The sequence below is a fragment of the Heteronotia binoei genome, chromosome 20 (genome assembly GCF_032191835.1).
Source record: "Heteronotia binoei isolate CCM8104 ecotype False Entrance Well chromosome 20, APGP_CSIRO_Hbin_v1, whole genome shotgun sequence".
NCBI lineage: Eukaryota > Metazoa > Chordata > Lepidosauria > Squamata > Gekkonidae > Heteronotia > Heteronotia binoei.
The window spans coordinates 24,567,544-24,581,031 of NC_083242.1; the positions used below are offsets into that span (position 1 = coordinate 24,567,544).

The following is a 13,488-nucleotide window of genomic DNA, read 5'->3' on the forward strand; positions in this document are numbered from 1 at the left end:
TTGGCCGAGGGGAGGAAACCGAACTTAGCCGGCATGCCAAAAATAAATAAATAAAGGAAGGCATACGTAAGTGCTTCTCCTCTGATAGGAGGAGTTTCTTGGCCAATGACAGGGCCCGAAAAGGAGAAGACCTTTTGGCGGCGACGGGAAAGGAGATGCTGTTTACCCAGAAGGCAATGCGCGCGTGCGAGGGAAAGGTTGAAGGGGCGTCGTGTCCGCGGAGGGCTTCATGGAGGCGGGAGAGGTCTCGGGGTGAGAAGCCCTGGCTTTAGCGGGTTGTTTTCCGCTTGCGGAGAGAGCGGGATATAAATGTAAAGTAATAAATAAATAAATTATTTGGAGGGCGGGAAACTGATGGGAAAGTCCGGTGTGCTAATTGACATGTTGCGTTTTTCAAAAAAAACCTTTAGTAGCGGGAAAAATGGGTGCCCCAGGACTCGCACTTTGTTCACAGCTCCCCACCGGTGGAACCAGTTGCCAGAAGAGGTGCGGGCCTTGCGGAGCCTTACCCAGTTCCGCAGGGCCTGCAAGACTACCCTCTTCCAGCTAGCTTTTTCTTAGTGTGGAACCTATTGTCACGCAAAATTGTAAGATGAGTGACATCGAGACTGTAGCACCAAACTAATTTGTTGGTTTTTAAATTTGATGGTTTTAATGTAACAATATATATCAGGGGTTTCCAATGGTAGCTCTCCAGATGTTTTTTTGCCTACAACTCCCATCAGTCACAGCCAGCATAGCCAATGGCTGGGGCTGATGGGAGTTGTAGGCAAAAAAACATCTGCAGAGCCAACGTTTCCTACTCCCTAGGAGCTTGCTGGATGACCTTGGGCCAGTCACAGACTCTGAACCTAAGCTACCTTACAAGGTGGTTGTGGGAAGGCTAGAAAGGAGAAGTGGGAGGGAGAACAGTGTTAATAAGCCACCGTGCTACGTGGGTCCCCTTCTTGGGAGAAAAGCATAAGCCAGGGATTGCCAACGGTAGCTCTCCAGATGTTTTTTGCCTATAATTCCCATCAGCCAGCCCCAGCCATTGGCCATGCTGGCTGGGGCTGATGGCAGTTGTGGGCAAAAAACATCTGGAGAGCTACCGTTGGCCACCCCGATATATATAATTGAACTGTAATATGTAATTTGGTGTGTAACCAGTGTGCTCCTATTATTGTATTATTGTAATGTTTGTATTTTATATTATGCTATGTGAGCCGCCCTGAGCCTGCTTCGGCGTGGAGGACAGGATATAAATTAAATATTATTATTATTCATGTATTTTATAGGTATTCATATATTTATAGCATTCATATATTTATAGGCATTGGCATATCTATAGCAGAGATGTCGAACTCATTTGTTATAAGGGCTGGATCTGACATAAGTGAGACCTTGTCGGGTCAGGCCATGTTAGACTGGGCTGTGTGTGTACCTATTTAAGATTAGGTAGCAGAGATATAAACTTTATAAAGGACAAAGACAAACATAATTAAAGATTTAAAAAAAAACTTTGAATAAAACATGCTTAAAACATTAGCACTCATTGTTCTTAAAGGTGCTTTCTTTGTATTTCTCCCACGGGATCCAGGACACTGGTGGAAGGGAATTCCGACTCTTTCCTTCCTTCCCCAGGGGACCAGAAGGGGGAGGAGCCTCTGCCAATAACAGGAAGAGAATCTTGGCTCAGTAGCTCTGCTGTGCAGTTGAGAGAGCCTGGCAAATCAAACTCTCCCTCCCCCCTTCCTCCTCAAGGGAGGAACCTCAGCAAGTGGAGGTTTTGCTCTGTAACTCCTGCGCAATTGAGCAAGCCTTGCGAAACAAGCTGTGATGCAGAAGGAAGCAAGAGAGAGGTAGAAGGAAACAGATGACAGCTGTTTGCTCGGGGGCCTGATAGGAGCCCTCCGAGGGCCTGATTCGACCCCTGGGCCGCATGTTTGACACCCCTGACCTATAGTATCCACTTTTGTACCCCATGGGCATCCAAAGCAGTTTACAACAACATTGTTCTCCCGTTTTCTATTTTATTCTCAAAACAATCCTGTGAGGTAGGCTAGGCTGAAAAAAAGTGGCAGCCCCTGAACTTCCAGGGCACTGAACTAACAGGGCACAGTGGAGAGTCCACCCTGACTCTCAAGTATTCCAGTGTGACATTCTAACCTGTTGCATCTGTTAATCATGTGCTTTGCATGGATACTTGTGATTCAGATGTAGATAATATCAGTTTTATAAGGTCAGGGACTCTCAATTTGGAGAGGAGTCATAATTGGTCAGTCTGTATTAATTTGCATTTATTTTCGAACATATCATATGCTATAGTGGGTCAAGTGTTGGACTAGGATCTGAGAGATGAGGTTTGAATCTCCACTCTACTGGATGACCTTAGAACAGTCACACACTCTCAGCCTAACCTGCTTCATGGAGTTATGAGCGTTAAATGGAGAAAAGAATTATATAAGCTACTTTAAATTCCCACTGAGTGAAAAGGCATGGTATAAATGAAGTATTAATCCCATTTTATTCAGTGGGACTTCTAAGCCAATGTTCATAGGATTGCAGGCTTATGGTGTGCTCCTAAACAGAGTAGCAATTTTTGGTACTTTTTATGCTTGACCTGACTGAAAAGTTACCATGTTACATGTCCTGTGATTCTCCTTTTGTGATAACTGTGCTATGTTTGATAAAGATCCAAGCTAGAGCCTCAGGCTCATTTTTGGTTGTTGTCTTGCATGAATCTTCATGAATCCTATTAAATTGTGTTTGCTACTTTGGCTTAATATTGCTACTAACTCATGTGTACCTCTGGGTTAGATGGCACCATTCCATTCAGCTAGCAGCAGTGTTTCCTCTGGCCCCATGAGCTGTCTGTTGCTGCAGGTGACTCTTCTGCCAGTGGGAGAATTTCTTATATCAGAAATGTGTCACAGATGGAGTAGAGTGATAGGATCTGGTTTGTTGTTTCAGCTAAGTTTTGTATGAATCTCTAAAAGTTGGAAGACCTCACTTGTTGTGTGTTTACATTTAAAGTATGCAGTCTACTAAAGTGATCAAGCCTTTAGACCGTAAATCGGTTCACCAGATCTGTGCTGGGCAGGTGGTGCTGAGTTTGTCTACTGCGGTGAAAGAGCTGGTGGAAAACAGCATAGATGCTGGTGCTACCAGTATTGGTAAGCTTGCTTTATTTGTTTGTTTGGAGAGCCAGTTTGGTGTAGTGGTTAAGTGTGCGGACTCTTATCTGGGAGAACCGGGTTTGATTCCCCACTCCTCCACTTGCACCTGCTAGCATGGCCTTGGGTCAGCCATAGCTCTGGCAGAGGTTGTCCTTGAAAGGGCAGCTGCTGTGAGAGCCCTCTCCAGCCCCACCCACCTCACAGGGTGCCTGTTGTGGGGCAGGAAGGTAAAGGAGATTGTGAGCCGCTCTGAGACTCTTTGGAGTGGAGGGCGGGATATAAATCCAATATCGTCGTAGATATTTAAATTAATTGACTAAAGTTAATGTTTTAATGAACTGTCTCAGGGCTTTTTTTCCAGGGGAACACAGCTCTTTGCGGAAACAAAATTCTCAAAAAAATGTTTATAAGTTCATGAGGGATACCCATTCGTTTCTCCATTTGAGAGTTCCAGCTGCTTTTTTTGCAGGAAAAAAAGCTCTGAACTGTCCAATTTAATTAATGTATGGTTTTATTGCTGGATTATATGTTGTAAACTGCCCTGAGCCTGTCTGTGGGGTAGAACAATATAAGTAACAAATGGAATGTACAAATGCAATATTTACAAAAACCACCAGTTAGCAATAAAGATATTCACACTCTCAATGTGTGTACATGCATTTGATTTAGTGCAAATATAAGACAAAGACAAAGGAACAATAAGGTATTTGTACTCCCCCCAGTTCATACATTTTGAAATTTCTACGTAGGAAACAGCCTTAGCAAAGTTCATAAGTAAGTGCTGTAGGGTAGAGTCCTTAAAAGTTCTACTTGTGACGCTGTAACGGAGAGAAGAAAGGAGTCCTCACGGTTTCGCTTGTCTCATACTTCGTCAGCCTCTTTTCTCACCATTTTCCGGAGCTGTTATATTATAAAACCATTAGAGTATATGCTCATTCATACAGCAGACATCACACCTAAACAGAGATACAATACACACCCACAGTAACTTTGTTTCAAACACGGATCAACGCGTGCTTTAAACCTCTGCCTTTCCCATTCTCCAAGGTTTGCTATATAGTTCAATTTCAGCTGTTCTTAAAGTTACATGCTCGTGTTTGTATCCTTATGTTTCAGAGAAAACACCATTACCATCCTATGTTACTATTCATATTTCTCAGCATAGCATTACAAAAAGGGCAAAAACCCAACTCCGCTCTAAACTTCTGTTCCTACTGCTCCACGTTTTACTGTTACCGTAATAACTCTACAAGAAGGGCAAAAAATCCAACGACAAATTCATTCCTTTTGGTGCGACTGTCTGGAGCTTACGAATCCAATAACTTTCGTGCTGTAAAATAATTTTTTCTATATTTTCTCTTTAAAGTCTGGAATGATATTTAAACAAGGCAAAAAACCACAAATCTTTAATTAAGTGACCACTCTCATTTATATGCTGGAACATCGGTGTTTCTGGCAATTTCCTCTCAAGACGTGCCTTGTGTTCCAAAATACATACTTTGAATGCGTGTGAAGTTTTGCCAATGTATAATTTTCCACATTTGCATAAAGTTGCATAGACCAATTCTTTTGAGTGGCAATTAACAAAGGTTTTAATACAATTTTTTGATTATCATACAGAATAAATAAATCATCGTTTCTTTTTTGATACCTTTTTTTGGCCAAAATCCATTTTTTTGTCAATAGTTTTCTATCAAAAAGATACCTTGATTTTTTTTTTTAAATTGCCTGCATGGTAGCATTAAGTTTGAAGGAGGGTGGAATAACACTAAAATCAATTTTTTGGATGCGACTGTAGTGAAAGATGATAACAACACACTATTTGTGAGACTATATAATAAACCAACAGATAAAAATAGATTTTTGCATTTCCAGTCTTATCACCCAAAACACATACACAATAATTTACCGTATGGCCAGTTTCTGAGAATTAGGAGAAATAATACAAAGACTGAGGATTATGTTAAGGAAGCAGAAAGACCTACACATCAATTTATGGCCAGAGATTCCCCTTATGAGGTTGTCTTATGAGCAAGAGGAAGAGCTGAGAGGGTGGATAGGAAAGAGTTATTAAAGGATAAACCTAAACAGAGACTACAGGGTATAGCATGTGGGTTTTTAAATTCACCCTTAGCATATAAAATAAGTAGATCCATTAAGAGACTGTGGCATATAGTGGCACGTTTGCTGGGGTGCCAGGCACCTCCAAAAATAGGTTATAGAAATCCAGCCTGTTTAAGAAACAGATTGATCACAGCTGAACTGAAGAAGCAAGAAAGAAGTAAGGGGAAAGCAATAGGAAATTTTCCATGTGGAAACTGCGCTGTGTGTTGCATGATGCTATCTAAAAGAGAATTTGTAAGCCCTGTAGATGGGGAGAAGTTGTATTAAAAACCTTGTTAATTGCAACTCAAAAGAATTGGTCTATGCAACTTTATGCAAATGTGGAAAATTATAATTGGGTGAGTGTGTATTGTATCTCTGTTTAGGTGTGATGTTTGTTGAATGAGTGTATCTCTAATGGTTTTATACTATTAACTCCGGAAAACGGTGAGAAAAGAGGCTGATGAAGTATTTGACAAGCGAAACCGTGAGGACTCCTTTATATATGGTTCCTCCTTATTCTCACAAGTGGAACTTTTAAGGACTCCACCCTACAGCGCTTACGAACTTTGCTAAACCCGTTGCCTATGTGTATGAACAAAGTGTATGAACTGGGGGAGTACAAGTACCTTATTGTTCCTTTGTCTTTTTTTTGTCTTAGATTTGCACTAAATCAAATGCATGTAAACACATTGAGAATGTGAATATCTTTATTGTTGACTGGTGGTTTTTGTAAATATGCCTGTGAGGTAGGACTGGGCAAAAGTCCGATGGATGGATGGATAAGATGCTCAACCCCCCCCCCCCCCCCCAAATCATATTACACTGTTTTTTGTCATTTTCTTTCATAAGAAATCTCTTTGATGTACTAAATATTTCTCTGTAATTTACAGAAGTGAAGCTTAAAGAATATGGGGCAGATCTTATTGAAGTTTCTGATAATGGCTGTGGTGTAGAAGAAGAAAACTTTGCAGGCTTGAGTAGGTTAAACTTGTTTTCTGCATACATATCTGTTGGAGATTGAATTGTGCAGACTGTGCAATTCGTATGATGATTAATGTCCTTTACCACTGATAGCTATTGGCTTGCTGCTGTTTCCTTATTGTTAATTTGGTATTGTTCGTTTTGAACTGTTACCTGAAAGCTACATTGGATACTGGTTTTTAGTTAAAAAAAAGGGGGGGGGGGAGGCACTTTTGAAATTTTATATGTAAATAAAATGCCTCTCAAGAGCTTTCAACTTTATTGCTTGTTTTTATAGTTTAAAGCTGGACTGTTGTAAGGGCCAGGAGATGGCAGACGTGCTGCATATTCAATAACTTCAGAGTGCTGATTTACATGTTGGGAAGTGTATGTACAGTCAGCAACTTAAATTGTAGATGATCTTAAAGTATTCAAAGAGAAACAAATAAAACAGTGATAAATTAATTAGGTGATTTACTGCTGTAAATAGCAGTGCTCTCATTTCATTTTCCAATTTTAAATATTATTTTTCTAGCTCTGAAGTATTATACTTCCAAAATACAAGACTTCTCTGATCTCACACGTGTTGAAACATTTGGCTTTCGAGGTGAAGCGCTCAGCTCTCTGTGTGCATTAAGGTACGGTTTATTTCCCCCCTTTGACAGTGTTGCTTCATGTCATGGTAACTTTTACAAATGGACTGTTTTGTATGGAATGGTTCTCAGTTGAAGATGGGCATTCTGTGGACAGCTGTGCAAATAGTGTGGAGTTTTTATTGCTTATTTATTGACAGGAGAGCCAGTTTAGTGTAGTGGTTAAGTGTGTGGACTCTTATCTGGGAAAACCGGGTTTGATTCCCCACTCCTCCACTTGCATCTGCTAGCATGGCCTTGGGTCAGCCATAGCTCTGGCAGAGGTTGTCCTTGAAAGGGCAGCTGCTGTGAGAGCCCTCTCCAGTCCCACCCACCTCACAGGGTGTCTGTTGTGTGGGGAAGGAAGGTAAAGGAGATTGTGAGCCGCTCTGAGACTCTGTCCTTGAAAGGGCAGCTGCTGCGAGAGCCATCTCCAGCCCCACCCACCTCACAGGGTGTCTGTTGTGGAGGAGGAAGGTAAAGGAGATTGTGAGCCGTTCTGAGACTCTGTCCTTGAAAAGGCAGCTGCTGTGAGAGCCCTCTCCAGCCCCACCCACCTCACAGGGTGTCTGTTGTGGGGGAGGAAGATAAAGGAGATTGTGAACTGCTCTGAGACTCTTCGGAGTGGAGGGCGGGATATAAATCCAATATCATCTTCTTCATTTTACCCTCCCTTTCTGCAAAGTGGAGACCCAAAACAGGTTACATCTTTCTCCTCTTCTCCATTTTATCCTCATAACAACCTCCTTAGGAAGGTTAGGGTGACAGTGTGCAACTGACTCCTGGTCATCTAGCAAGCTTCCATAGCAGAGTGAGGATTTGAGCCTGAGTCTCAGGTTGTAGTCTGTTGCTCCAACCACTACACCATGCCTCAGTTGAGGAGGAAGGGTGATGGTGAACCTTATATTTTAAATGTTTGCATAAGTCTTTAGTCCAGGGAGTACAGAAGGTCCTGGGTTATTAGTTTTGTAGAAGAAAAGAGAAGATTGCTTTTATTTGCTAAATCATAAATGCTTATTTTATTCTTCTCCCAGTGATGTTTCTATTTTGACTTGCCACAAGTCTGTGAAGGTTGGAACACGTCTTGTGTTTGATCACAATGGGAAAATCACTTCAAGAACCCCTTATCCTCGACAGCAGGGGACGACTGTCACTGTGCAGCAGTTGTTCTATAACCTGCCAGTACGGCATAAGGAGTTTCAGCGTAACATCAAAAAGGTATGAGGTAGCAACAAAATCATAATGAGAGGGGGCCCATGACGTGTGGTGGTGAAAAGTGCCACCAGGGTGCAACAAGAGATGACATTGCCTCCTTTATGGCATCTCTAAACTTCTTTGATGGTCTTGCATCCAAGGACTAACCACCATGGGACCTGTATAAGTGGATGAATCCAATTTATTATGAACTGGTTGTGCTCTGTTAATGCTTCGGACTGGGTCACGCAGGTGGGACAATAAGGAGGTACATCAGACTCAGGTGGAGCATGATATGTCAAAGGTGGAGGATTCTGAACGTTAAAAATGCTGAAAAGCATATATGTTGCACACTAGCCCCAGGTAGTATAATGAATACTGGAAATTGTACTACCTGAATGTGCAGTATATATGTTTGACTGCTGCGGAAGGACAAATTGGCCAAAATGCATATGGTCTTTGTCACATGTGTTTTCTGCTTCATACCTATGCATGATTTTTGAGACTAGTATTGGGCCTATATCTGTTTTTATCTAATTTGTTATAAATACATGTATTATGGTATATCTGATATTTATGTTGTACATTTTTAGTTGATTATTCGGCCCTTATATTTGTGGTAATTGATCTTTTGGTTTCTTAATCAACTTGTTGAGTTAAGTCCCCCCCCCCATCTAGTTCCCAGCACCTTTAAAACCAACAAAATCTAATTCTAGGTAAAAGCTTCTTCAAAGTGTGCCTGCACATGAAATCTTATACCCAGAATTAAACTTTGTTGGTCTTAAGGGTGTCACTGGACACAAACTTTGTTCTGCTTCTGACCAACACAGCTGCTCACCTAAACCTAACCTTGTTCTGCCGTGTGTGTAGAATCAGGCCTTACAGTTGGCTGAGAGCCCCTTTGAATTTCCAGTGGAACGTAATTTTAGAGTTCAGCTTTCATTCCTCTGTGTTCTGGAGCATGTAAAGCTGTGAGGGCATGATCCAGCCAAAAGTAAGCATTTTTGATATGTGGTTTTCAGCAGGAGAGTTTAAACTTCCCTGGAAGTCAATAGAACTTCTAAATCAGGGCTGGCCAAACTTACTTAATGTAAGAGTCACATAGAATAAATGGCAAATGAACGTCAGATGTTTGAGAGCTGGAACAAAGGAAGGAAAATAGATGGGGGGAGGAGGGAGAGGTGGAAAGAAAGCAACTTTAAATGCATTATCCAAGCCAGCCAATGGGGCAGTGGGAGCTTTGAGAGCCACACAATATGTGTGAAAGAGCCACATGTGACTCCTGAGCCGCAGTTTGGCCACCCCTGTTCTAAATGTACTTCACTCGGGTTGATTATAGCCTGAATTATATGCTTTGATTAGCACACCAGATACTAGCATTAAATCACTATTGTCAGTATTTAATCTAATCCCAAAATAATGTCTGCTGACATATTTTTACATATATTCTGTGTTGACTTGTGATGTCATGATCTCTAATTTAACAAGGGTCGTTGCTGAGAATTTGCAAAAGTGGCTGGAAATGTGCAGTAGCAACAGCAGTAATATTTGACACTTTAGCCCTTTATCACAATATTACCCCCGTATTGCAGATGCTAAGACTGAGGGCTCTTTGATGAGTTCAAGACAGAAGACTTCATCATCCACAGTCCAGCATTTACAGCAATACCAAATGCTAGGTCTCCTTTAGTATTCTCTGTATATGAAGCATTCAGTGTGACTAGGTTGCTTGGCAAACTGTAAAGGCAAAGGTGCTTTGACAGGGGTAGAACTGCGATAAATACAAATATGTTTTTTAAAAACTTATCAGTTTTGATTGACTGTTAATTGAGTATTTGTTAAAAAATAATATTTGTTTGGTTCCCACCCAGGAGTATGCGAAAATGGTTCAGGTGCTGCAAGCGTACTGTATCATTTTGACAGGTGTTCGAATTAAGTGTACCAATCAGGTTGGCCAAGGCAAGAAGCAGCTTGTGGTGGGCACCAGCGGGAGCCTCTCCTTGAAGGATAATATTGGGTCAATATTTGGACAAAAACAGGTATTGTTGATTGCAAATAATTAATTTAATTAATAGCGGGAAATCGTTAAAATACTGACTGGAGAGAAACAGACTTTTAGAACTGGATTTTTTTGTATGGTATCAGTTAGGGTGTAGTGGTTAAGAGCAGCAAACTTTAATCTGGAGAACCAGGTTTGATTCTCCACTCTACTTGTACCTGCTGGAATGGCCTTGGGTCAGCCATAGCTTTCATAGGAGTTGTCCTTGAAAGGGCAGCCGCTGTAAGCGCTCTCTTAGCCCCACTTACTTCACAGGGTGTCTGTTGTGGGGGGTAAAGGTAAAGGAAATTGTAACCGCTCTGAGATTCAGAGTATAGGGCGGGATATAAATCCAATATCATCCTCCTCCTTTTCATGATGCCTATGAGGTGACCTTGGGTCAGTCACAGTTTTCTCAGAACTTTCTCCTCCCCACCTACTTCACAAGGTGCCTGTTGTAGGAAGAGGAAGGGAAGGCAGTTCTAAGCTGCTTTGAAACTCCTGACGGTAGAAAAAAGTGGGTTATAAAAACAACTCTTCTACTGTATTCCTTCTTCACGTTAAAAATAATTGCCCAGACGTCAGAACCACTTAAAGCATAATTCATTCCATCTTTTCCAGCGCCGATACAGAAGCAAAATAAAATTCTCTAAGATTTCTTTCTATGATAGCCTCAGTTCATTTTCATGATTTAATCTGTCCTCGTTTTGAACTTTGCAGAATTCATTATATTGAGGGAAAGACTGTGGTCTAGACTTCTGTGTTTTGAATTCCAGGTGCACAATTTTATTTTTAAAAGCTGCTATCAGGAACACTGTCTGGACTGGGGCAATGGTGCTGGAGGGGGATTTAACCCCTGCCTGCACTTGTGAAGAAGTTTGGTTCATTCAAAATGGATCCTACTTCAAAAAGCTTGGTCAGGTTGTCTGTGGCCTGTCTGTTCATTTTTCTCTAGAGATTCAGCCTGAGTTGCTGGGAAGAAGAGCACAGTGACTGATAACACCAGCTGTGCTTCGTCTTCTCTGGACACTTATCTAATTGGTACATTCCATTCAATTAACCACCTGGACAGGGGGTACAGTAGTTGGGTGCAGACAGCACTAGCGCTCTCTCTTATGCCAAAGACTTTGAGGTCTTATGGCCAACCATTAGCTAACACCTTTAACCATAGAAACTTGCTTGGAGCCCTGATTGGTGCAAAGGCCTAGCAAAACTTGGGACTCCTAGCAATAAAGGTGTCCCGGCCAGGACTTGGGAGGCTGCTGCCCCCCCCCGGAGCCGAGCCAAGGCCCACAACCCCAACACCCCAGCAGACGTCGCTCAACTCCTATAATAATAATAATAATAACTTTTTATTTCTATCCCGCCCTCCCCGCCAGGGCAGGCTCAGGGCGGCTCACAACATAAAATACATTGTACATCAATTTACTTATAAAATCACAGTTAAAACAATTTACAAATTATTAAAATTAACAATAACAATATCAACATGGTGCTAAGCGTTAGATCTTCAGCAGAATTCAGTAATTAAAAGCATTTTCAATGGCACTTCCCGGTTTATCATTGGTTGAAGGCTATTTTGAAGAGGTGGGTCTTACAGGCCCTACGGAATTGATCTAAGCATCGTAGGGCCCGCACCTCCTCCGGGAGTTGATTCCACAGCAGTGGAGCAGCAATAGAGAAGGCCCGGTCTCGGGTGGCCTTCAATCTGGCCTCCCTTGGCCCAGGGATATTCAGCTGGTTTTTTCCGGCTGACCTCAGCGCTCTCATGCTGGGAATTCCTCATGCTGGGAATTATTAGGAAGGGAATTGAAAACAAATCAGCCAGTATCATAATGCCCCTGTATAAATCGATGGTGCGGTCTCATTTGGAGTACTGTGTGCAGTTCTGGTCGCCGCACCTCAAAAAGGATATTATAGCTTTAGAGAAGGTGCAGAGAAGGGCAACTAGAATGATTAAAGGGCTGGAGCACTTTCCCTATGAAGAAAGGTTGAAACGCTTGGGACTCTTTAGCTTGGAGAAACGTCGACTGCGGGGTGACATGATAGAGGTTTACAAGATAATGCATGGAATGGAGAAAGTAGAGAAAGAAGTACTTTTCTCCCTTTCTCACAATACAAGAACTCGTGGGCATTCGATGAAATTGCTGAACAGACAGGTTAAGACGGATAAAAGGAAGTACTTCTTCACCCAAAGGGTGATTAACATGTGGAATTCACTGCCACAGGAGGTGGTGGCGGCCACAAGTATAGCCACCTTCAAGAGGGGTTTAGATAAAAATATGGAGCACAGGTCCATCAGTGGCTATTAGCCACAGTGCATGGAGCACAGGTCCATCAGTGGCTATTAGCCACAGTGTATGGAGCACAGGTCCATCAGTGGCTATTAGCCACAGTGTATGTGTGTATATAACATTTTTTGCCACTGTGTGACACAGAGTGTTGGACTTGATGGGCCGTTGGCCTGATCCAACATGGCTTCTCTTATGTTCTTATGTTCTTATGTTCTCTCTGGGGCTCATATGGGGAGAGACGGTCCCTCAGGTAGGCAGGTCCTCGGCCATATAAGGCTTTAAAGGTGATAACCAGCACTCGGTATACCACTGGCAGCCAGTGCAGTCCGTGTAGCCCCGGCTGTATGTGCTCCCACCTTGGGAGCCCCAACAGTAGCCTAGCCGCCGCGTTCTGCACCAGCTGCAGCCGCCGAGTTCGGCACAAGGGCAGCCCCATGTAGAGGGCGTTGCAGTAATCTAATCTCGAGGTGACCGTAGCATGGATCGCCGTTGCTAGGTCACGGCGTTCCAGGAAGGGGGCCAACTGCTTCGCCCATCGAAGATGAAAGAACGCGGACTTGGCAGCGGCCGCTATCTGTGCCTCCATTGATAGTGAAGGCTCCTAACTTACCAGGCCCTCCGGGGGAGCCAGAGAGGGTTGCCGCCAGTCCTGCCGCCACCGAGCGCTGTCTCAAGTCGCCGGGGACCCACCGCCGAAGGGCCGGGCAAGGAGAAGTCGAGTGCACCGCAGCAAGGCTGCCTGTGGCCAGTGCGCCACCAACAAGCCCTGGCCCGTCAGGGAGGGAGAGAAAGCTGCCTCCAGAGCCGCGGCAGCTGGTGCCACTACGGCAGCAATTCCAGGCGGCCGGGGAGAGGCCTGTCCTAGCATCAGGGCCCAACATCGACACTCAAGCAGCCCCACCCCAGCATCTGAGCTTAAAAACGGGTGTGGGACCAAGGAGGGGGGAGGAGGCTGGGCCAGGGTGAGGCTGTGAAGGGGCATAAGAGGGTGGATGGGAAAGAGGTTGGGAAGGACAAAAGGCGCATGAGACAGAGGCTGCCCATTCCCAGAGAGAAAGGTAGAGAAAGGGAGCCAGTATTGTCGAGCCTTCGGAGGGGAGGAGCGT

General features: G+C 43.3%; 1 protein-coding gene across 2 annotated transcripts in view; it reads left to right on the forward strand.

Moving 5' to 3' along the window:
* Positions 1-77: 77 nt before the first annotated feature.
* Positions 78-13,488, forward strand: part of PMS2 (PMS1 homolog 2, mismatch repair system component) — a 33,192-nt gene continuing 19,781 nt past the window's right edge. For both annotated transcript variants that reach the window (XM_060260745.1, XM_060260746.1), the window contains exons 1-6: positions 78-252; positions 3,016-3,155; positions 6,155-6,241; positions 6,760-6,862; positions 7,891-8,074; positions 9,922-10,089. In XM_060260745.1, the coding sequence (XP_060116728.1) occupies positions 230-252; positions 3,016-3,155; positions 6,155-6,241; positions 6,760-6,862; positions 7,891-8,074; positions 9,922-10,089 (705 nt within the window). In that variant the 5' untranslated portion in view covers positions 78-229. The remainder of the gene's footprint in view (positions 253-3,015; positions 3,156-6,154; positions 6,242-6,759; positions 6,863-7,890; positions 8,075-9,921; positions 10,090-13,488) is intronic.